The sequence below is a fragment of the Gopherus evgoodei genome, chromosome 4 (genome assembly GCF_007399415.2).
Source record: "Gopherus evgoodei ecotype Sinaloan lineage chromosome 4, rGopEvg1_v1.p, whole genome shotgun sequence".
NCBI classification, from domain to species: domain Eukaryota; kingdom Metazoa; phylum Chordata; order Testudines; family Testudinidae; genus Gopherus; species Gopherus evgoodei.
The window spans coordinates 144,504,115-144,527,128 of NC_044325.1; the positions used below are offsets into that span (position 1 = coordinate 144,504,115).

Below are 23,014 nucleotides of genomic sequence, written 5' to 3' on the forward strand. Positions count from 1 at the left end.
TGTGATCCTGGCTCCTGCCTTTTGGGGAGGCATCACTTCATTCTACAGTTTCTGGAACTTGGAACTGCCTCCTCCCTCAGTGTGAAGGTGCGTTTTTGTTCTGTTTGCTGCTTCCCTTTGCCTCGCTTGGTGTGTCAGACACTGTCATAAACAGATAGCTAAGGGTTAATGTTCTTTTACCTGTAAATGGTTAACACAGGGAACCTGAAACACCTGACCAGAGGACCAATCAGGAAACAAGACTTTTTCAAATCTGGGTGGAGGGAAGTTTTGGTGTGAGTTCTTTGTTCTTTGTCTTGGGTCTGACCCTCTCGGCTCTGAGAGTGATTTTTCTATCTCCTGGCTTTCTAATCTTCTGTTTCCAAGTTGTAAGTACAAGGATAGTAAGACAATAGGTTTATATTTGTTTTCTTTTGTATTTACATGTGTGTAGTTGCTGGAGTGTTTTGAATTGTATTCTTTTTGGATAAGGCTGTTTATTCATTTTTTCCCTTTAAGCAATTGACCCTGTATATTGTCACCTTGATACAGAGACTATATATTAGGTCCTTTTTCTCTCTTTTTATATAAAGCTTTCTTTTTAAGACCTGTTGGAGTTTTTCTTTAGTGGGGACTCCAGGGAATTGAGTCCGCAGCTCACCAGGGAATTGGTGGGAGGAAGAAGTCAGGGGGAAAATCTCTTTGTGTTAGATTTACTAAGCCTGACTTTGCATACCCTCTGGGTGAGTGGGGAGAGAGGTTAGCTCTCTCGGTGCTTGTGTTTCAAGGACTTGAAACAGGGAGGGTGGAATCCCTCTGTTTAGATTCACGGAGATTGCTTCTGTATATCTCTCCAGGAACCCAGGGACGGAACACCTGGAGGGGAGGAGGGGGAAGGGAAATGTTTTATTCCCCTTTGTTGTGAGACTCAAGGAATCTGAGTCTTGTGGTCCCCCAGGGAAGGTTTTGGGGAGACCACAGTGAGCTAGGCACTGTATAATTCTTAGCTGGTGGCAGTGATACCAGATCCAAGCTGGTAACTAAGCTTGGAGGTTTTCATGCTAACACCCATATTTTGGACGCTAAGGTCCAGATCTGGGAAGAAATGTTATGACAGACACGCACGAGGATTTACATTGAGATCATGAGAACTTTGAAACAAGCCACCAATTCAGTAAATTCCGAGACTGAGGACTAAAGACACGCAGGCCAAAGTCACTGCTGGCAAGAGGAGCTCCTTTAACTTCAGTGGCTTTGCATTCACTTGTGCCAGTGGTGAATGGTTCTGCGAGAGCAGCTGGGTCATGTTCATAGTGAAAGAATTGATAGAAGTGTCAAGAGGACGTCAGAGTGTAGAAATAGTTATGAAATTGAAGTTCAGTAAAAGACTTATGAAAGGAAATGGCTCAGTCCATTCCATCCCACATGTGCGTTAGAGTCTAAAGGGTTTGTTATGCTTTCCCGCTCAGCCACGTGCGTAAGCCCAGAAGTGGAGAATGGCAGAACAAATGGAGTACAGCCTGCCTACAGACCCAGAGACATCGTTGTGTTTGAATGTGACCCTGGTTACACCTTGAGCGGCAGCCCCAAGACTCAGTGCCAAGATGATGGTAGATGGGATCCTCCTGTCCCTGTCTGTGAAAGAAGTAAGTGTGACTAAGGCTTTGATGATGGGTTGTCTTTGATCCCATTGTGATGAGTAAGATCTGGCAGGGCTGAGTATGGAGGCCAAAAGGACTGTGGGATTAGTTTGAGATCTGAAAAGGGAAATGCAACTATCTCTGTAGCTATCCCAGTGTTTCCCTTGCTCCACTCCATAGCATCTGGGCTTTTCCACTCTCCAAAAATATCCCTGAAGAACTGAGTCATGGTCAGCCTTGCCCACTTAACCCCTCTCCCAAGTTAAGGGAACTTATTGATGGCCCCTACCAACTAATAAATATCCCAAAGTGGCAGAATTTCCAATGTAAACACAAAATACACAGCGGAAATAGTCCTTGGACCCTTACTAAAATGGCTGGGAAAATGTCTGGGGTATACAAGAAGCATGACTGAGTCATCATGCTTTATAGGTATTTGGGGGGATGTGAATGGTTGAAGGTCAGTAACTTTACCCCTGATGTGCATTTGCCTCACTGCTGTTGCGTTGGGCACGACTCAATACAAGCATGTGGATCTTTTCCCTTCTGGAGATCAGCCTGTATGAGCTCTGCTTCAGTTAAGACTCTCTTCCCTCCCTGCAGTGCTGCAGTGTCCCTCTCCTCCAGCCATCACCAATGGGAAGCCCAGTAGGCGGGACTTGGCAGTGTTCACCAGTGGAATGTCTGTAAATTACAGCTGTGAGCCCGGCTACTCCCTTACTGGACAGGCATCTATTTACTGTATGGCATCCGGAACGTGGAGCCCTCCCCCTCCTCAGTGTGAAGGTGCGTTTATGTTCTGTTACCTAGAACTAAGAGGAAGAAGCTCCTACCACAGGATTTAACTCAAAAGACAAGGTCACCTGTGCAACAAATTTAATAGCAGAGAATTAAATCTCCATTTAAATAGAGACAGAGTGAAATAAATGCTTTTGAAAATAAATGTGCTGTATGCAGACTCTGCACTCCTAAGCCTACACACACCATGTTAGACTGAAACCCTGAACACCCTTAACATAAATTAGAAACATTATCAACTAATCTCATACTCCCCTCACACTCACAGACAGGCACGCTATCCTCACCCTTGCTACATGCTGAGTGAAGAGGAAAGTGTGTCCCCCCAAAGGCCGAGAGGCCAGTACTGTTTAAGACCAAGGCGCCAACCTGAGGGCCCCTCACAAGGAGCTCTCCCACCAGCTCTGCGCTCTCTCTCTCTCTCTCACTGCGAGGGAACCACCTGGGCCCTCTATTCACCATGAGAGGAGCAGTATGGTACCTGTGGGATGTGGTATTAGGCAGGCTAGCACTAAAGTATTTGCATGTTAGAGGTTAAAAGAAACATGATCAACTCTCCCCAGAAACTGGTAGGGAGCCAGTGCAGAGCACAGGTGCCAAGCCCCCACTGAACAGCACCCTTGCCGGCGCATTGTGACTCTTTCTGCACCTTTTCAATTTCAGAGGTTCTCTGCATCGCCCCAGAAATCCAGAATGGAAGAAAAGTTGCTGGACGTGGACCTGTCCATAGACCCAGGGACACGGTTAGGTTTGAATGTGATCCTGGCTACACCCTGAATGGCAGTCGTCAGATTCAGTGCCAGGATGAAGGAACCTGGGATCCTCCTGTTCCAGTCTGCATACAGGGTAAGTGTGAATCTAGGCTGATTGCTGGGTAACTGAGATGATCAATATCTGGTAGGGATGATCCTGGAGGCTAAAAAATAAATGTCCTTTGAATCTTGGGGTCACTTTTCAGCTGTGAATGGGGAACATACAAATATCCACCCACCCCGATCTCTTGACTATGCTTGTCACTGTGATAGCTGATCCTCTGCATCTTGCCCTGCCCTCCTGATAGACAGAGATCTGGCAATGGTCTGTCTCACTGAGCGTCCTAAAGGTGTGAATGGAAACACAAATCAGCAGAACTCTCCCCCGACTACTCCCTTTTTTGGGAGGCTTCACTTCATTGTACAGCATCTGGAGCTTAGAGCAACCCCCACACTCAATGTGAAGGTGCGTTTCTGTTCTGTTTGCTGCTTCCCTTTGCCTCGCTCAGTGTATCAGACACATACAGGGATTTACACTGAGATCAGGAGAACTTTGAGACAAGCCACCAATTCAGTAAATTCTGAGACTGAGGACTAAACTTCCAGTGAGACATGCAGGCCAAAGCCACTGCTGGCAAGAGGAGCTCCTTTAACTTCAGTGGCTTTGCATCCACGTGTACCAGTGGTGAATGGTTCTGCATGTGCAGCTGGGTGTTCATGTTCATGGTGAAAGAACTGACACAGGTGACAAGAGGATGTCAGAGTGTAGAATAGTTATGAAATTGAAGTTCAGTAAAAGACTTATGAAAGGAAATGGCTCAGTCCATTCCATCCCACACGTGCGTTAGAGTCTAAAGGATTTGTTATATTTTCCCTTTCAGTGACATGTGTAAGCCCAGAAGTGGGGAATGGAAGAACAAATGGGGTACAGCCTGCCTACAGACCCAGAGACATTGTTGTGTTCAAATGCAACCCTGGTTACACCTTGAGCGGCAGCCCCGAGACTCAGTGCCAAGATGATGGTAGATGGGATCCTCCTGTCCCTGTCTGTGAAAGAAGTAAGTGTGACTACGGCTATGTCTACTCTATGAAATTAGGTCGAATTTATAGAAGTCGTTTTTTTAAAAATCGATTTTATACAGTCGATTGTGTGTGTCCCCACTTAAGACCATTAACTTGGCGGAGTGCATCCACAGTACCGAGGCTAATGTTGACTTTCGGAGCATGGCACTGTGAGTAGCTATTCCATAGTTCCCTCAGTGTCTACCGGCCATTGGAATTCTGGGTTGAGTTCCCAATGCCTGATGGGGCAAAAACTTTGTCACGGGTGTTTCTGGGTGCATGTCATCAGCCCCCCATCCCCTCCATGAAAGCAACAGCAGATAATCGTTTTGTGCCTTTTTTCCAAGGACCTGTCCACCGGACCCACTCAGCCCGCTGCCTGCCTGGATGATTGGAACCCTGGCAGGCAGTGGGCTGAGCGGGCTGGTGAACAGAGCCCCAGACCGGCAGCAGGCTGAGCAGCTCAGCCTGCTGTCAATCTGGGGCTCCGTCTGCTGGCTCCTGACTGCCGGGGTCCTGCTCAGCTGGCAGACCTTGGTGAGGTCAATCAGGGGTGCCTGAACAGATATGGCTCTCCTCCTCTTAGAGCACTGAATGGGAGTTACTCCAGGTCATTCTCTTCTTTAAGTTTTGTCTCATGGAGATTCAGCCCTGGTCCCTGCCTGGAATATCATGTGGGTTGGAAGCTTCTCCCTCAGGCTGCTCTCCCAGCCGGCATTACCGCGCGGTCGTACCTACCCCAGCCTGCCCCTTGCTCCCATGGCTCATGAAGCCAGGACTGTACTAAGGAGCAGTTCAACTTGTGGAATGACAAATCCAGAACGAAAGATTGCACTCTATGGGCCACGTTAAGATTATTTCGGGGTCCTAGATAGCATTTAGTCACTATAAAAGGCTTCATGAAAATTGCCCCCCGCCCCTAACAAAAATGTTAATTTATCAGAGCAGCTGAAAGGGTAAGGAACCCAGGACTATAACTAAGAGAGAGCTTCCATATTATTTAACTCATAACTGATATAATTCAAAGTAAAATTTCACAGCGGGGTCTGTTCCAAGTCTAAAAATGCAAGATGGGAGTCAGAAAAAGGAGCAGTGACCTGTTTCCGCCTGGTTTCAAACTGGTGATGCTTCGTGTGTTAGGTGAATGTGATCACCACTGCACTTCGGGGCTACTCTTTTTTTGCCACAGACTTTGCTGAATGCACAGGAATGTTTTTTCTCTAGCTACAGAAGCTACCGTGTCTATATCTATGACCTTCTTGCTCACAAAGTGGTCATGCCTCTGCCCAAGGATGACACAGCGACCTGGCTCAGGCAGGATTCCTACTGAAATGTGATACTTTTGCCATTAAGCAAACACAGCAATTCTTTCCTGGCCTCTGCCACTGAATGCCTCCATGCATTATGCTGTGCCCTATCAGTGCGGGAGGACTGCATGAGCTCAGAAAACATGTCATCACGAGTGCATTCTTTTCACCTTCTAATCTGCGATAACCTCAGGGATGGAGATGATAGGGAGAACATAGAAACATTCTGGGGGACTGCATGGTCATCTGTGCTGCTGAGTGCTGCTGAGTTCGCCACACTGGCCAAACAGAAAATGAAATTCAAAAGTTCCCGGGGCTTTTCCTGTGTACCTGGCTAGTGCATCTGAGTTCAAAGTGCTGTCCAGAGTGGTCACAATGGAGCACTCTGGGATAGCTCCTGGAGGCCAATGACGTCTAATTGCATCCACACTACCCCAAATTCGACCCAGCGATGTCGATTTCAGTGCTAATCCCTTGGTCAGGGAAGGAGTACAGAAATCGATTTTTAAGAGCCCTTTATGTTGAAAAAAACGGCTTCGTCATGTGGACGAGTGCAGGGTTAAATTGATGTAACGCTCCTAAATTTGACCTAAAGTCGCAGTGTAAACAAGGGCTAAGGCTTTGATGGTGGGTTATCTTTGATCCCATTGTGTTGAGTATGGGAGGCCTTACTGGCAGGGCTGAATATGGAGGCCGAAAGGACTGTGGGATTAGTCTGAGATCTGAAAAGGGAAATGCAACTATCTCTGTAGCTATCCCAGTGTTTCCCTTGCTCCTCTCCATAGTATCTAAGCTTTTCCACTCTCCAAATGATCCATGCAGAACTGAATCCTGGTCAGCTTTGCCCACTTAACTCCCCTCCCAAGTTAAGGGAACTTATGGATGGCCCCTACCAACTAATAAATAGTCCCAAAGTGGCAGAATTTCCAATGTAAACATAATATACACAGTGGAAATAGCCCTTGGACCTTACTAAGGCATCTGGGAAAATGGCTGGAGGTTACAAGAAGCATGACTGAGTCATCGTGCTTTATAGCTATTTGGGAGGATGTGAATGGTTGAAGGTCAGTAACTTTACCCCTGATGTGCATTTGCCTCACTGCTGTTGCATTGGGCACGACTCAACACAAGCATATAGATCTTTTCCCTTCTGGAGATCAGCCTGTATGAGCTCTGCTTCAGTTGAGACTCTCTTCCCTCCCTGCAGTGCTGCAGTGTCCGTCTCCTCCAGCCGTCGCCAACGGGAAGCCCAGCAGCCAGGACTTGGCAGTGTTCACCAGTGGAATGTCTGTAAATTACAGCTGTGAGCCAGGCTACTCCCTTACTGGGCAGGCATCTATTTATTGTACGGCATCTGGAACATGGAGCCCTCCCCTTCCTCGGTGTGAAGGTGCGTTCATGTTCTGTTACCTAGAACTAAGAGGAAGAAGTTCCTACCACAGGATTTAACATGAAAGACAAGGTCACCAGTGCAACACAATTAATAGCAGGGAATTAAATCTCCATTTAAATAGAGACAGAGTGAAATAAATGCTTTTGAAAATAAATGTGCTGTATGCAGACTCTGCACTCCTAAGCGTACACACACCACGTTAGACTGAAACCCTGGACACCCTTAACATAAATTAGAAACACTATCAACTAATCTCATACTCCCCTCACACTCACAGACAGGCACGCTATCCTCACCCTTGCTACATGCTGAGTGAAGAGGAAAGTGTGTCCCTCCAAAGGCCAACAGGCCAGTACTGTTTAAGACCAAGGCGTCAATCTGAGGGCCCCTCACAAGGAGCTCTCCCACCAGCTCTGCGCTCTCTCTCTCTCTCTCTCACTGAGAGGGAACCACCTGGGCCCTCTATTCACCATGAGAGGAGCAGTATGGTACCTGTGGGATGTGGTATTAGGCAGGCTAGCACTAAAGTATTTGCATGTTAGAGGTTAAAAGAAACATGTTCAACTCTCCCCAGAAACTGGTAGGGAGCCAGTGCAGAGCACAGGTGCCAAGCCCCTACTGAACAGCACCCTTGCCGGTGCATTGTGACTCCTTCCACACCTTTTCAATTTCAGAGGTTCTCTGCATCGCCCCAGAAATCCAGAATGGAAGAAAAGTTGCTGGACATGGACCTGTCTATAGACCCATGGACATGTTAAGGTTTGAATGTGATCCTGGCTACACCCTGAATGGCAGCCATCAGATTCAGTGCCAAGATGAAGGAACCTGGGATCCTCCTGTTCCAGTCTGCATACAGGGTAAGTGTGAATCTAGGTTGACTGCTGGGTAACTGAGGTGATCAATATCTGGGAGGGTTGTGCCTGGAGGCTAAAAAATAAACATCCTTTGAATCCTGGGGACACTTTTCAGCTGTGAATGGGGAAATATCCACCCACCCTCTAATCTCTTGTCTATGCTTGTCACTGTGATAGCTGATCCCCTGCATCCAGAGGTGAAAGTAAGCCGGTACAGGCCGGGACAGAGGACCGGTAATAAAAGGAGACTGGCTGAGGGAGAGAGAAGCCTTCCTCCTCCATAAGATTATTTAAACTCAGCTGTTCCCTGAGTGGTTCAGCCCTCATGGTTAGGAGTGGTTTCTGGCATCCTTGTTAATTTCACTCACAGTAGCTGAGGGGAGTGGGGAGGGTGTGTTTGACCATGGCAGGGGCAGTCCTTGTATGCCCTGGGGATGAGGGGATCTTGTCTCCATTACTAATATAGACAACAAATACAAGCATTTGGCTGCACAGCTTAAATCCAGAGCTAATAAAAGCAGGTGGAAAGGGAAAACTCACTGTCTTGTTGGTTTCTCGTCTCCTCCCTCCTCTTCCTCCAGCCAGGCTGCAGACAAGGCTTTGCATTCCTCCCGTCCTCCCCCCCAGACCCCCGCAAGGATTCTCCTCTAGGCTCTATCTTGCAGTAGGGACACTGGCTGAGATGCCTGCTGCTGCTGCCTGCATAAGAACAGTTTAAACTCAGCTATTCCCTGCACAGTTCAACCCCCAGGGTTAGAAGTTGTTTCTGGCATCCTCGTTAATTTCACTCCCAATTGTTGTTGGGGAGTGGGGGTGGAGGGAGAGGAGGGTGTGTGTGACCATGGCAGGGGCAGTTCTTTTCTGCCCCCGGGATGAGGGGATCTCCTATATACAAAAAACACAATCAAAATCAGGAACCATTTCCAAGTTCAAATCTACCTCATCCCTCCCCAGCAGAGGATCTTGGTTGTGATGTCCAAACTGCTTGCAGATCCTCTTTGAAATGTTACTGAACTGCACAGGGAACAGCTGAGTTTAAACTGTTGTTGTGCAGGAGGCAGGCTTCTCCCTCCCTCAGCCAGTCTCCCTGCTCCCTGCTGCAAGCTAGAGGGAGGCCCCTGCAGCTGCTGCTCAGTGCCAGGCAGGGAGAAAGCACGGAGCCTAGTGTCCGCAGTCTGGCTGGAGGAGGAGGGAAGACACGGAGAAAAATGTGATAGTGAGTTTTCACTTTTTCAGGCTTATTCCAATAGTTAAGTTAATTTTTATTACAGGCAGTACTGGTAGTAGTAATAGTAGCTTTATTTTCTCTATCTATGTCATGCAATGGGCGGGATCCATGAAGTACGTAGGAGAGGTGGGTTGCTTGCGATTGGACCATATGGGTAAGAAATGTAAATTACTTTCACCCCTGCCCAAACCCCAGGGCTCTCAGCCGCCTCTGCATCTGGTAGCTCCGGGGTGATTTAAAGGGCCCGGCTCCTAGCTTCAGCTGAATCCCTGAGCCCTTTAAATCCTGATTTAAAAGCCCCAGGATTTAAAGGCCCCACCTCTTCTGATAGAGGACACGCCTCTTCCGGTTGAGGCCACTCCCCCTCTGCAGGACTCTGGAGTACCGGCAAATCCTTTAAGTTACTTTCACCCCTGCCTGCATCCTGCCCTGCCCTCCTGACAGACAGAGATCTGGCAATGGTCTATCTCACTGGTCGTCCTAAAGTTGTGAATGGAAACACAAAGCAGCAGAACTCACCCTCTGACTGCTCTCTTTTTGGGGAGGCATCACTTCATTGTACAGCGTCTGGATCTTAGCGCAACCCCCACGCTCAATGTGAAGGTGTATTTCTGTTCTGTTTACTGCTTCCCTTTTCCTCACTTGGTATGTCAGACACACATGAGAATTTAAATTGAGACCACAAGAACTTTGAGACACACCACCATTTCAGCAAATTCCACAGCTGGTGACTAAACGTCCGGTGAGACACATGTATACAGGGAGACTTTGGCAAACCAGTAAAGTGCCTAAAACCACTATGGATTATTGTTAAAGGCGGCCTAGTCAGCAAGTTGTAAATAGGTCATTCAGCAATCTCAGCTTGACCAAGGCAGAAGGGGAGCTGGTTTTGTGTGCCTCAGAAAGGACAGCTTGACCCCGCGTCCTTCCTCATAAGAATTGTATTGAAGTTGCTGATACATTTTAGAAGAGCAGGATGTGGCCAAGGAATGTGTGTTGGGGTCTCAAGGCTGCAGACTCTGGAAAAACCCACACCTGGTTAATCAATAATCAGAAGAAATTCCTGCTTGATCATTGAAATGCTTACTTAACAAGGCTTCTTTAAGGGACATGTCATTCTATTACTAATATATAAATAAGGGGAAAAAGCTTGAGATAATGGGACTCATTGGGGGACTCTTCGGGACTGGTCTCTCCCTCTGGATGCATCTCATGTTCCCCACCGGCACACAGGCTGCCGCTGTGTCACTCGAATGCCACACTCAGTTTTGGTAATTATCAAAGGTTGCGGGTGTTTCACTAATCTTGTTGTGGACGTGTGCAAGTGCTTGAGACAAGTAAAGTTTAGCATTAAGTGAAAGCACTCTTGTGTTGTCCTGTTTGTGCCAGCCATCTATCAGTCGGACGGCCGTGTCTCCCTTGATTTATTTCCTGACACCTCCTCGCACAGAGTAAAAGTTACCAAGAGCTTTGGGTTGAAAGAACCCCTGGTAACACAGGGGCCAAAGTCACTGCTGGCAAGAGGAGCTCCTTTAACTTCAGTGGCTTTGCATCTACTTGTACCAGTGGTGAATGGTTCTGCGCGTGCAGCTGGGTTATGTTCATAGTGAAAGAATTGACACAGGTGACAAGAGGACGTCAGAGTGTAGAAATATTTATGAAACTGAAGTACAGTAAAAGGCTTATGAAAGGATATGGCTCAGTCCATTCCATCCCACACGTGCATTAGAGTCTAAAGGGTTTGTTATGCTTTCCCCTTCAGCCATGTGCATAAGCCCAGAAGTGGAGAATGGCAGAACAAATGGGGTACAGCCTGCCTACAGACCCAGAGACATCGCTGTGTTTGAATGCAACCCTGGTTACACCTTGAGCGGCAGCCCCGAGACTCAGTGCCAAGATGATGGTAGATGGGATCCTCCTGTCCCTGTCTGTGAAAGAAGTAAGTGTGACTAAGGCTTTGAAGATGGGTTATCTTTGATCCCATTGTGATGAGTAAGATCTGGCACTGCTGAGTATGGAGGCCAAAAGGACTGTGGGATTAGTTTGAGATCAGAAAAGGGAAATACAAATATGTGTGTAGCTATCCCAGTGTTTCCCTTGGTCCACACCATAGTATCCGGGCTTTTCCACTCTCCAAAAAGATTCCTGCAGAACTGAGTCCTGGTCAGCTTTGCCAACTTAACCTCCCTCCCAAGTTAAGGGAACTTATGGATGGCCCCTATCAACCAAGAAATAGTCCGAAAGTGGCAGCATTTCCGAACACAAAATATACAGTGCACATAGCCCTTGACCCCTTACTAGGGCAGCTGGGAAAATGTCTGGGGTTTGCAAGAAGCATGACTGTGGCCTGGTCTACGCTATGCGTTTATACCGAATTTAGCAGCATTAAACTGATTTAACCCTGCACCCATCCACACTATGAGGCCCTTTATATTGCTGTAAAGGGCTCTTTAAACCGGTTTCTGTACTCCTCCCCGATGAGAGGAGTAGCGCTGAAATTGGTATTGCCATGTCGGACTAGGGTTAGTGTGGCCGCAAATCGACGGTATTGGCCTCCGGGCGGTATCCCACAGTGCACCATTGTGACCACTCTGGAAAACAATCTGAACTCGCATGCACTGGTTAGGTAGACAGGAAAAGCCCCGTGAACTTTTGAATTTCATTTTCTGTTGCCCAGCATGGAGCTCTGATCACCACGGGTTGCCATGCAGTCCCAAATCCAAAAAGAGCTCCAGCATGGACCATATGGGAGATACTGGATCTGATCGCTGTATGGGGAGACAAATCTGTTCTATCAGAGCTCCGTTACAGAAGACCAAATGACAAAGTATTTGAAAAAATCTCCAGGCTATGATAGACAGAGGCCACAGCAGGGACTCAGCACAGTGCTGTGTGACAAGCATAACGGAAAGCCAAAGAATCAAATGGATGCTTATGGAGAGAGGGAGGGGGGACTGAGAACTCCAGCTGTCCCACAGTCCACACAGTCTCCGAAAAGCATTTGCATTCTTGGCTGAGCTCCCAATGCCTATAGGGTGAAAAACATTGTCCCGGGTGGTTCAGAGTATATCTCGTCAATTTCCCACCCCTCCCTCCCCCCGTGAAAGAAAAGGGGAAAAAAATAGTTTCTTACCATTTTTCAATGTCACCGTATGTCTACTGCATGCTGCTGGTAGACGCAGTGCTGTGGTGCTGAACAGCAGCATCCCCTCCCCTTCCTTTCCTGATGGCAGATGGTACAAAATGGTGGAAAACCGTCATCATCCCGTGAGTGCTCCTGGCTGGCCTCGGTGAGGTCAGCCGGGAGCGCCTGGGTAAAATTGACTCCCTGTCATTCCTGGCAGACGGTGCAAAACGCTGGGTAACCGTCCTCATCATAGCAGCTGGAGCCTGAGCTCCATCAGCCTCCCCCGCCCCTTTCGTGTCTAAAGAAAAGATTCTGTACCGCCTGGACTATCATAGCAGCTGGAGGCTGCCTCCCCTTCATTTTATCTCGCTAAAAAGTCAGTGTTTCTTATTCCTGCATTCTTTATTACTTCATCACACAAATGGGGGGACACTGCCATGGTAGCCCAGCAGGGTGGGGGGAGGGAAGCAATGGGTGGGGTTGTTGCAGGGGCACCCCCTAGAATGGCATGCAGCTCATCATTTCTGCGGGATCTCTGGGGCTCTGACCCGGAGCGGCTGTGCTCTCTGGCTCTCTAGTAGATTTACCCCATATTCTAGGCAGGACTGACTCTATTTTTAGACAAAACATAAAGAAGGGCATGACCCAGGGAGTCATTCCCATTTTTGTCAATGCGCCCCCGGCCGACCTCAGCGAGGCCAGCCAGGAGCACCCATGACAGCAGCAGATGGTACAAAATGATTGATAACCATCATCGCCAACTTCAAATTGCAAACGGTACAAAATGATTGATAATGGTCATCTCATCGCCAACTTACAATGGCAGGCGGTGCAATAGGGATGGTAACCATCTCTGCTACCTTGCAAAGGCAAATGAATGCTGCTGTGTAGCACTGCAGTACCGCCTCTGTCAGCAGCATCCAGTACACATACAGTGACAAAAGGCAAAAGAGGCTCCATGGTTGCCATGCTATGGCATCTGCCAGGGCAGTCCAGGGAAACAGGGCGCGAAATGATTGTCTGCCGTTGCTTTCACGGAGGAAGGATTGAGTGACGACATTTACCTAGAATCACCCGTGACACTGTTTTTGCATTGGGATCTCAACCCAGAATTCCAATGGGCAGGGGAGACTGCGGGAACTATGGGATAGCTACAGGATAGCTACCAACAGTGCAACGCTCCGGAAATCGATGTTAACCTCGGTACATGGATGCACACCACCGAATTAATGTGCTTAATGTGGCCACGTGCACTCGACTTTATACAATCTGCTTTACAAAACCGGTTTATGTAAAATCAGAATAATCCCATAGTGTAGACATACCCTGTGTCATTGTGCTTTATAGGTATTTGGTGTGATGTGACTGGATAGAGGTCAGTAACTTTACCCCTGATGTGCATTTGCCTCACTGCTGTTGCATTGGGGCACGACTCAACACAAGAATGTGGATCTTTTCCCTTCTGGAGATCAGCCTGTATGAGCTCAGCTTCAGTTAAGACTCTCTTCCCTCCCTGCAGTGCTGCAGTGTCCCTCTCCTCCAGCCATCGCCAACGGGAAGCCCAGCGGCCAGGACTTGGCAGTGTTCACCAGTGGAATGTCTGTAAATTACAGCTGTGAGCCCGGCTACTTCCTTACTGGACAGGCATCTATTTATTGTATGGCATCTGGAACGTGGAGCCCTCCCACTCCTCGGTGTGAAGGTGTGTTTATGTTCTGTTACCTAGAACTAAGAGGATGAAGCTCCTACCAGAGGATTTAACTCAAAAGACAAGGTCACCTGTGCAACAAATTTAATAGCATGGAATTAATGCTCCATTTAATTAGACATTGGGTGAAATAAATACTTTTGAAAATAAAGGTGCTGTATGCAAACTCTGCACTCCTAAGCATACACATCCCATTAATAAAATATTAAAAAGCTGTGCCCGTCTGAAACCCTGGGCACCCTTGTCATAAATTAGAAACACTGGCAAATAATCTCCATGCTCCCCTTACACTCACAGACAGGCACGCTATCCCCACCCTTGCTACATACTAAGTGAAGAGGAAAGTGTGTCCCCCGAAGGCAAACAGGCCAGTACTGTTGAATACCAAGGTGCCAAACTGAGAGCCCCTCACAATGGGCTCTTTTGTCACTGAGAGAGAACCACCTGGGCCCTCTATTCACCACAAGAGGAGCAGTATGGTACCTGTGGGATGTGGTTTTAGGCAGGCTAGCACTAAAGTGTTTGCAGTTTAGGGGTTAAAAGCAGCACTATCAACTCTCCCCAGCCAGTCCAGAGCACAGGTGCCAAGCGCCCACTGAACAGCCCCACTTGCCAGGCAGACTGACACCTTCTGCACCTTTTCAATTTCAGAGGTTCTCTGCATCGCCCCAGAAATCCAGAATGGAAGAACAGTAGCTGGACGTGGACCTGTCTATCGACCCAGGGACACGGTTAGGTTTGAATGTGATCCTGGCTACAACCTGAATGGCAGTCATCAGATTCAGTGCCGAGATGAAGGAACCTGGGATCCTCCTGTTCCAGTCTGCATACAGGGTAAGTGTGAATCTAGGCTGATTGCTGGGTAACTGAGATGATCAACATCTAGTAGAGATGTGCTGGGAGGCTAAAAATTAAATTTCCTTGGAATCCTGAGGTCACTTTTTAGCTGTGAATGGGGAACATACAAATGTCCACCCACCCCCGATCTCTTGACTGTTCTCATCAGTGTGATAGCTGATCCCCTGTATCCTGCCCTGCCCTCCTGATAGACAGAGATCTGGCAATGGTCTGTCTCATTGAGCGTCCTAAAGGTGTGAATAGAAACACAAATCAGCAGATCTCGTTCCCTCTCAATAAATTCTATTTTGTATTCTTAAGGCAGTCAAGGGAGATTTGTAGGAACAGAAAAGTAGCAGATTGGGAAAATCTGAGTTTGTGGGTGAAGGGTGAATCTAGGCTGGTGATATTTATCTTTTTTTGGATGTGTTGCATCACTGGTGCAATGGAGGGTGTGACATAACTCGTGCATCCTGGGCTTTCCCCCATCCTGCAGACCAGCCTATTTTAAGCTCTTCTTGAACAGGATTCAGATTTTCACTGAAATATTCTTCTTTCCCTCTCCCCCATTAGCGTTGCCATGTCCCCCACCTCCATTCATTATCAAAGGGAAGCACAATGCCAAGCCATTGGCAGCTTTCCCCAGTGGAACATATGTGAACTACAGCTGTGAACCTGGCTACACCCTCCATGGAGAGGCTTCGATCTATTGTACCACATCTGGAACTTGGAGCCATCCTTCTCCTCTATGTGAAGGTGAATGGATTTTCAGTTGGCTTCTTCCCTTTGGCTGTAGGTGTGTCAGTCACCCAACTGGATTTAAAATGAGAGAAAGAATGTTCAGACACACGAGCTAATGTAACACAATTCACAGCTGGGAATAGATTCTCCCGAGGGGGAGACAGGGCTATAATCACTGTTTGCACAAGAAGCTCAGTTGACTTCAGTGGAACTTGCGCACTGATGCCAGTGGAGAGCACAGCTCCCTGAGCTCTGCCGCACAAGATTACAGTTGAAAGGATTTATAAAAGTGTCAGCAGGAAGATGGAATAGTGTAAAAATACTAATGAAGATGAAGTTAAATGCTCTGCAAAAGAAATAACTCTATAGACAAACTCCCTCGCAGACTCTTAGGGCATGTCCACACATAGAATTGCAGTGGTTTAACTAATGGTGTGAACCCAGAAACCCTCTGGTCTTACAAAAGCAAATATATCCTTTTGGGACATTTGAATTTGAAAATGTAAATGAAGAAAGTGGCAGAGAGTGTATTCATCCGAACACTCTGAAAGCTCACAGGGTGCAGCTCTGGGTGTGTACAAACTGCTAGATAGAATGAGAAGACAGCTCTCATGGTGGAGGCAGCACGATGAGTGGTTATTTATCTTCCCATGTCTGCCATCGGTGTGGTGTGCTCATCCTATAACCTCAGCTGCTAAATTACAGTAAGAGATAACTTAAGTATCTTGAGTCAATGGGCTGTTGTATCAAAGTTTGTGAAGGGCTTGGGTCCTTTGATAGATGATGCTGTATGTGGATATTAATTCTGCTGGGCATTGCTGAACCTATAGAGTCATATGCTTTAAGGCCAGAAGCAACTATTGTGATTCTTCAGTCTTTCGCTGACAGCACATTTTAGCATCCTGGGAGTGTGGCAGCCCAAGGATGGGTATTAGAACCAGATGTAAACAGGGGAGGTGCATATGTTTTAGTTGATTAGGAAATAGAGGTTCTTGTGCCACCAGTGAGTTTTGCTCAGTGTGTATGTTATTTGAGATTTAGTTTCCAGCTATGGATTTTTGTTGTAGTAGCATCTTTGTCTCTTGGTTCTCTTTCCCTCAGCTTTAATCCTAGTGTAACACCCAGAAGAATCTTTATAAAGTGGATCTGCAGTTGTTTCTTTATAACACTGTTGTTTTATCTGCCTGCGCCAGACGTGGTACATACCAATTCAGTAGATATGTTTTTTTTCTCATGTATGTTTTCTTTCTTGCTAGATGGCTGTGGTGTCCCAATGAGGTTAAGCTTTGCTGAGCTGAAGAGCGAGTATAAAAATCAGTCTTCCTTTCCTGTTGGGAAGACTATAAACTATACTTGCCGGCCTGGATACAGCAGACAGCCGCAGATACCACCCACGATTACATGCCTTCAAAATCGAATGTGGTCAGAAGCACTTGAGTTCTGTAAAAGTGAATATCTTCATGGATTTTGTTTCCATTGTTCGATAAAGGTCTTAATAGCAATAACATTTTGCAGCATGGATACAACTAATGTGCCTTTAAATAGTTAATAGTAACTAGTCAAGTTCTCTAGCTGTGGCTGTTCTGGGCCTTCTAAATGCCTTCTTTGTGGAGTGTGTTAAATAGGGACAGATCCCTCAGATAATTGTTGCATTGAAAGAGCGAAGCCTAATCTTTGCCTTGTTCTCTACCAGAGAAATCATGTGGTCATCCAGGAGAGCCAGAGAACGGCAGAGTTATTATAACAGATATTCTCTTTGGGTCAACCGTCAGCTTCACGTGTGAAGAAGGGTAAGTTTCATACTGCCTGAGCTGACTACTTGTGTTTAGCTTGCAGCTGTGGAACACAAATGAATATCTTCGTATTCCCCCAACTCCTGAAAGCACTTTACTCTTCCGTACTGCCTGAAGGTGCTGGCTGAGCACAGATGTCTCCTCTGAGTAGGATCCAAGTGATCGGGGCAAACCTTGGAATCTCTTGGATTTTACCCCTGCTTTGACAGGGGAACAGTTCTTCTTCTGAATAATTGGAAAAGGCAGTTTTCTGGTATGGAGTTGGGTGGAAGGGTTTTCACTGACTAACTGCCCACCTGCCAGACTGAGGAGGTGTCTCCAAGGGGAACCTGCTGGGGAAGGTGTCCGAGTGAGAGTGCTGGGGATACGGTGGCAGAAGAGGGCGTCATTTGCCCTCTCCATTTGAAGACTAGGACTGTGCTTTGGGGTCTGAGAAACAAAGGTCTGCAGCTGTAGTGCTGGCTTGTGGCCTTGTAGAGCGTGTCGTATGTGGGGGCGAAAGGGAAGAGCCTGTAACTGCAGAAAGTCCCATTGCACAGCCGTTGCCTGTAACAACAGCTGGCTGCTGAACTCCAGAGCCAGCTCAGCTGAGATTTGCTGTACAGTGTCTTTCTATTTGGACCTCTCTGCTAGGGTGGAGTGTTACTCTTGCATGGGTTACAACAGTCATGATTGACTTAGTTTATGAATCTCAAGCTATCCAGACCCCAGCTGGGTCTCCCTGGCCCACTGCCTCAAAAACTTATCTCATCCATCATGAGAAAAACAAAACCCCTCTCTATCAGGCATAATAATACCCCTCCTGCAGCAACCTGCCAGAAAGTGCTGCGAGAAAATGCTGTTACTAGTTTGCCTGTGGCTTGTGATTCCATAGTGGGGAATGATTATGCTACTGTGGTGAGGAGGACTTGAGGGCACAGGAAGGACATTTGGATCCCCTGGTTCAGAGAGTGCCAGCTCATTTGGTCTACATAGGATTCTGTTCCATGGTTTAATTCTACAGGGGGCTGGGGAGTTCTGAGTTGGCAAGGAGCCTTTTCTCCTATGATCATCACTCAGTAGTTGGTGTCTGCTGTTGCTCGGGAGAAGAGCTTCCCAAATAACTGAGCTTCACAGGAGAACTCCTGCACCAAAGGACTAGGTAACAACTGATAACCCGCTCTGCCTAATTCCAGGCACCGGTTGATTGGAGAGCCTTACAGACGATGTGAGATTTCTGGCATGCGTGTTGCATGGAGTGGTGAAGTTCCCCTTTGTGAGAGTAAGTAAATTATAAATGTCCGTCCAGGTGCTTTCCTAAGTAGGTCACAGCTGTCTGTCCATGTTGTTGCATGTGCCCGTTTGCTTGCCTCACAAATGTTAATTAAGAGGGAGGAAAGAATTATGATCTCCACTTTAGAGAGGGAGAAATGAGGCACAGAGAGATTAGTTATCCAGCGTGATATACTGATTTGGTCAGTGGCACAGCCAAAAATTTAAACCAGATCTCCAAGTCCCGAGCCAGTACATTAGCCGCAAGAGCCTCTCAGGGTTATAGGCATATGTGAGGGGGGATTGTACAGAGGACACTCTTTGAGGAGAGAACACTTGTAAAGTTGCTATGAAGGGACCTACACTGTGACCAGTGTATCTCCATCTTCTTGTCCCAGGATAGCCCTCCAAATTTCCCACAACAATCTGTAGTTTCAAGTAGGAGTAATATAGGTTAGTGCAACAAGTGACATGGAAAATGTTGAAAGCCTAAAAAAGGCTTGAGAGCTGTGTAGGGTGCAGAGATTTTTTTCTTCCTCTCTGGCCCTGTTTCACCTAAAGCGTTTCTTTTCAGAGGTTAGATGCCCAGCCCCGCAGATCCGGAATGGAAGAAGAATATCTGATGACAGACATGTCTATTCGTATAAAGACAATGTTACCTTTGTGTGTGATCCCGGCTACACCATGAAGGGTCACAGTCTGAGTCAGTGCCAAACTGATGACACGTGGGATCCACCTTTGCCGGTCTGTGAGCCAGGCAAGTGTCAAAACTCTGATTTGTTTGTATTATGCATCTAGAAACAGGTTTCCCTTCTGTCTGATCTATGAGCACCTCCAACTCTAACCCAGTCTGGATCTGTCCTGCCTGATGCTCACCTCAAATCAAGAGACTTTACAGACTGGTTTGATGGGAGAAATGGACGGTCCCAATTGTTAGGAACACACCCAGAGAATAAGAAATGAACCAGGTTGGGGGCAGGGCTCTGAGAGCAGTGGGGATTCCAGATGAGTAATTTTGTCCCTTCTGTTTTATTGCAATCCTTGTGCTTCCCCACAATGCATTTGGGGATTATGATTTCTCAAACTGTGAGAAGTGACCCAAGTTGGCAAGAGCCATGGGTCTGCTGGGGGGAATTTCTGTAACTTAAAGGTGAAAGCCAGAGCACTTTTATCTTCCTCTGCTCAGGATCCTCATGTCTGTCCCATCTTGAAATGGGAACTGGAAATGATTTACAAGATGATATTCAATAATTTCTTGGTCCACCACAGCTTTTGCAGGTACTTCTGCTTCCGCAGCTGAATTTCACTAGTTTTATCAATTATGAGCAGGCTTTCCAGTTACTACACTCACTTTTCACTCTTCCTTTGGAGGTGGATGATGACCCTCTAATTCCTGCATGCTGAATAATCATGGAACCTTTTTTTGTTTTCCCCCCTGACAGTGGTCTTGCAGTCAAGTTCTTTTCTATAATGGGGTGAGGACGAGATTGTTACAAATGAGTACAAGATTCAGAAAAGCAATAGGCCATTAGCTCTTGCAATGTAACACACTAAATAGTGAGCATAAATTGTCCAGTGATTTTTTTGGTTGTCCAACCTGAGATGCTTAAAGGAGGCTGATATTTTTTTCTGGGTGGTGGGTGTCTGTAAATTACTGTTCTGATCCTGACTACTCCCTTTTTGGGGAGGCATAATTTCATTGTTCAGCATCTGGAGTTTGGAGCAACCCCCACCCTCAATGTGAGGGTGCGTTTCTGTTCTGTTTGCTGCTTCCCTTGTCCTCGCTCAGTGTGTCAGACACACAAAAGGATTTAAATAGAACTTTGAGACAAGCCACCAATTCAGCAAATTTGACATCTAGGGGCTCAACTTGCAGTGAGACACATGGGCCAAAGTCACTGCTGGCAAGAGGAGCTCCTTTAACTTCAGTGGCTTTGCATCCACTTGTACCAGTGGTGAATGGTTCTGCGAGTGCAGCTGGGTAATGTTCATGCTGAAAGAACTGACACAGGTGACAAGAGGATGTCAGAGTGTAGAAATACTTATGAAAGTGAAGTAGAAGACTTGTCAAAGGAAATGGCTCAGTGGGTAAACTGCCCATTCCATCCCACATGTGCGTTAGAGTCTAATGGGTTTGTTATGCTTTCCCGCTCAGCCACGTGCTTAGGCCCAGAAGTGGAGAATGGCAGAACAAATGGGGTACAGCCTGCCTACAGACCCAGAGACCTCATTGTGTTCGAATGTGACCCTGGTTACACCTTGAGCGGCAGCCCCGAGACTCAGTGCCAAGATGATGGTAGATGGGATCCTCCTGTTCCTGTCTGTGAAAGAAGTAAGTGTGACTGAGGCTTTGATAGTGGGTTGTCTTTGATCCCATAGTGATTGTGATTGGTTGGATCACAGAAAATCTCTTGGGACCTGCCACCTGATGTGCCAAGACTACTTATGTCCCTGCTTTCCTGCCCTGTTAGCTTAGGACATCAGTGCACTGCCTGGTTTGAGCCAGACTTGCTAGCCTGCTGCAAACCCAGAGCCAGGTCTGAACCATGTCCGCTAGCAGCTGTAGGCTTGACTGAAAGCAGCTTACAGAAGTGTTCTTATCTTTAACACTCAGATGCCCAACTCCAGTGAGTTCTAAACCCAAATAAATCCGTTTTACCCTGTATAAAGCTTATGCAGGGTAAACTCATAAATTGTTCACCCTCTATAACACTGATAGAGATGCACAGCTGTCCCCCGCTCCCTCAGGTATTAATACATACTCTGGGTTAATTAATAAGTAAAAAGTAATTTTATTAAATATAGAAAGTAAGATTTAAGTGGTTCCAAGTAGTAACAGACAAAACAAAGTGAATTACCCAGTAAAATAAAATAAAACACGCAAGTCTATGCCTAAGAAAACTGAATACAGATAAGATCTCACCAGTTCCAGTAAGTTTCCTTTTACAGACTAGTCTTGTGATAGTCTGGGTCCAGCAATCACTCTCACCCCCCTGTGGTGACTATCCTTTGTTCCAGTTTCTTTCAGAGGTGGAGAGGCTCTCCCTCTTTAGCTGGCTGAAGACAAAATGGAGGGGGTCTCCCATGGGCTTAAACAGAGTTTCTCTTGTGGGTGAAGACCCCCTCCTCCCTCCTATGCAAAGTCCAGCTCCAAGATGGAGTTCTGGAGTCACCTGGGCAAGTCACAAGTCTGTGCATGACTCACAGTGTTTACAGGCAGAAGCCACTGACCACATGGTATCTTGAATGTCTACAGGAAGACTTGTTATGTGGATTGGAGCATTCCAAGATGCATTGTTCCTTAAGTGCTTCTTGACTAGGCCCCTAACTTTGCAAATTCCTTTCTCCAGGAACTGACCAAGTGTTCTACTAAGGTTATTTAGAAATCAAAGCGGTACGCAGCCAGTATTCATAACTTTGAATACAAAAAGGATACATGCATACTAATAGGATTAATAGATTCAGTAGATCATAACCTTCACATAGATATGTTACATGGCATATGTAGCACAGAACATATTCTAGTATGTCATATATATTAATAAGCATATTTCCATAAAGCCTTATGGGGGTGCCATCACAGTGAAGAGTAAGATCTGGCAGGGCTGAGCATGGAGGCCAAAAGGACACTGGGATTAGTTTTGAGATCTGAAAGGGAAATGAAAATATCTGTGTAGCTATCCCAGTGTTTCCCATGCTCCTCTCCATAGTATCTCGGTTTTTCCACAGTCCAAAAAGATCCCTGAAGAACTGAGTACTGGCCAGATTTGTCAACTTAACTCTCCTCTCAAGATAAGGGACTGTAGAGAAGGCCCCAACCAAGCAACCAATAAATTATCCGAAAGTGGCAGCATTTCCATTGCAAACACAAAATATACAATGGAAGTAGCTGTTGGAGCCTTATTAAGATGGTTAGAAACATGTCTGTGGGTGTCAAGAAACATGACTGACTCATCACGCTATATAGGTATTTGGGGGGATGTGAATGAGGTGGAGGGATTGGAGGTAGGTAGCTTTACCCTTGGTGTGCATTAGCCTCACTGCTGTTGTGTTCGGCACAACTCAAAACAAGCATGTGGATCTTTTCCCTGCTATAAATTAGCCTGCATGAGCTCTGGTTCAGTTAAGACTCTCTTCCCTCCCTGCAGTGCTGCAGTGTCCCTCTCCTCCAGCCATCGCCAATGGGAAGCCCAGCGACCAGGACTTGGCAGTGTTCAGCAGCGGAATGTCTGTAAATTACAGCTGTGAGCCCGGCTATTCCCTTACTGGGCAGGCATCTATTTATTGTACGGCATCCGGAACTTGGAGCCCTCCCCCTCCTCGGTGTGAAGGTGCATTTATGTTCTGTTACCTAGAACTAAGAGGAAGAAGCTCCTACCACAGGATTTAACATGAAAGACAAGGTCACCAGTGCAACACAATTAATAGCATGGAATTAAAGCTCCATTTAATTAGACAGATGGTGAAATAAATGCTTTTGAAAATAAAGGCACTGTATCCACACTCTACATTCCTACATGTGTGTGCAGTTAAACACCCACAAG

General features: G+C 46.7%; 1 protein-coding gene across 3 annotated transcripts in view; it reads left to right on the plus strand.

Moving 5' to 3' along the window:
- The window catches only part of LOC115650943 (complement receptor type 1-like), a 57,008-nt gene that overhangs the window by 22,757 nt on the left and 11,237 nt on the right, over nucleotides 1-23,014 (plus strand). For all 3 annotated transcript variants that reach the window (XM_030561634.1, XM_030561635.1, XM_030561636.1), the window contains exons 19-34: nucleotides 1,449-1,625; nucleotides 2,223-2,405; nucleotides 3,081-3,263; nucleotides 4,051-4,227; nucleotides 6,746-6,928; nucleotides 7,606-7,788; nucleotides 10,776-10,952; nucleotides 13,660-13,842; nucleotides 14,500-14,682; nucleotides 15,259-15,441; nucleotides 16,683-16,874; nucleotides 17,120-17,216; nucleotides 18,395-18,480; nucleotides 19,045-19,227; nucleotides 20,626-20,802; nucleotides 22,619-22,801. In XM_030561634.1, the coding sequence (XP_030417494.1) occupies nucleotides 1,449-1,625; nucleotides 2,223-2,405; nucleotides 3,081-3,263; nucleotides 4,051-4,227; nucleotides 6,746-6,928; nucleotides 7,606-7,788; nucleotides 10,776-10,952; nucleotides 13,660-13,842; nucleotides 14,500-14,682; nucleotides 15,259-15,441; nucleotides 16,683-16,874; nucleotides 17,120-17,216; nucleotides 18,395-18,480; nucleotides 19,045-19,227; nucleotides 20,626-20,802; nucleotides 22,619-22,801 (2,730 nt within the window). The remainder of the gene's footprint in view (nucleotides 1-1,448; nucleotides 1,626-2,222; nucleotides 2,406-3,080; nucleotides 3,264-4,050; nucleotides 4,228-6,745; nucleotides 6,929-7,605; nucleotides 7,789-10,775; nucleotides 10,953-13,659; nucleotides 13,843-14,499; nucleotides 14,683-15,258; nucleotides 15,442-16,682; nucleotides 16,875-17,119; nucleotides 17,217-18,394; nucleotides 18,481-19,044; nucleotides 19,228-20,625; nucleotides 20,803-22,618; nucleotides 22,802-23,014) is intronic.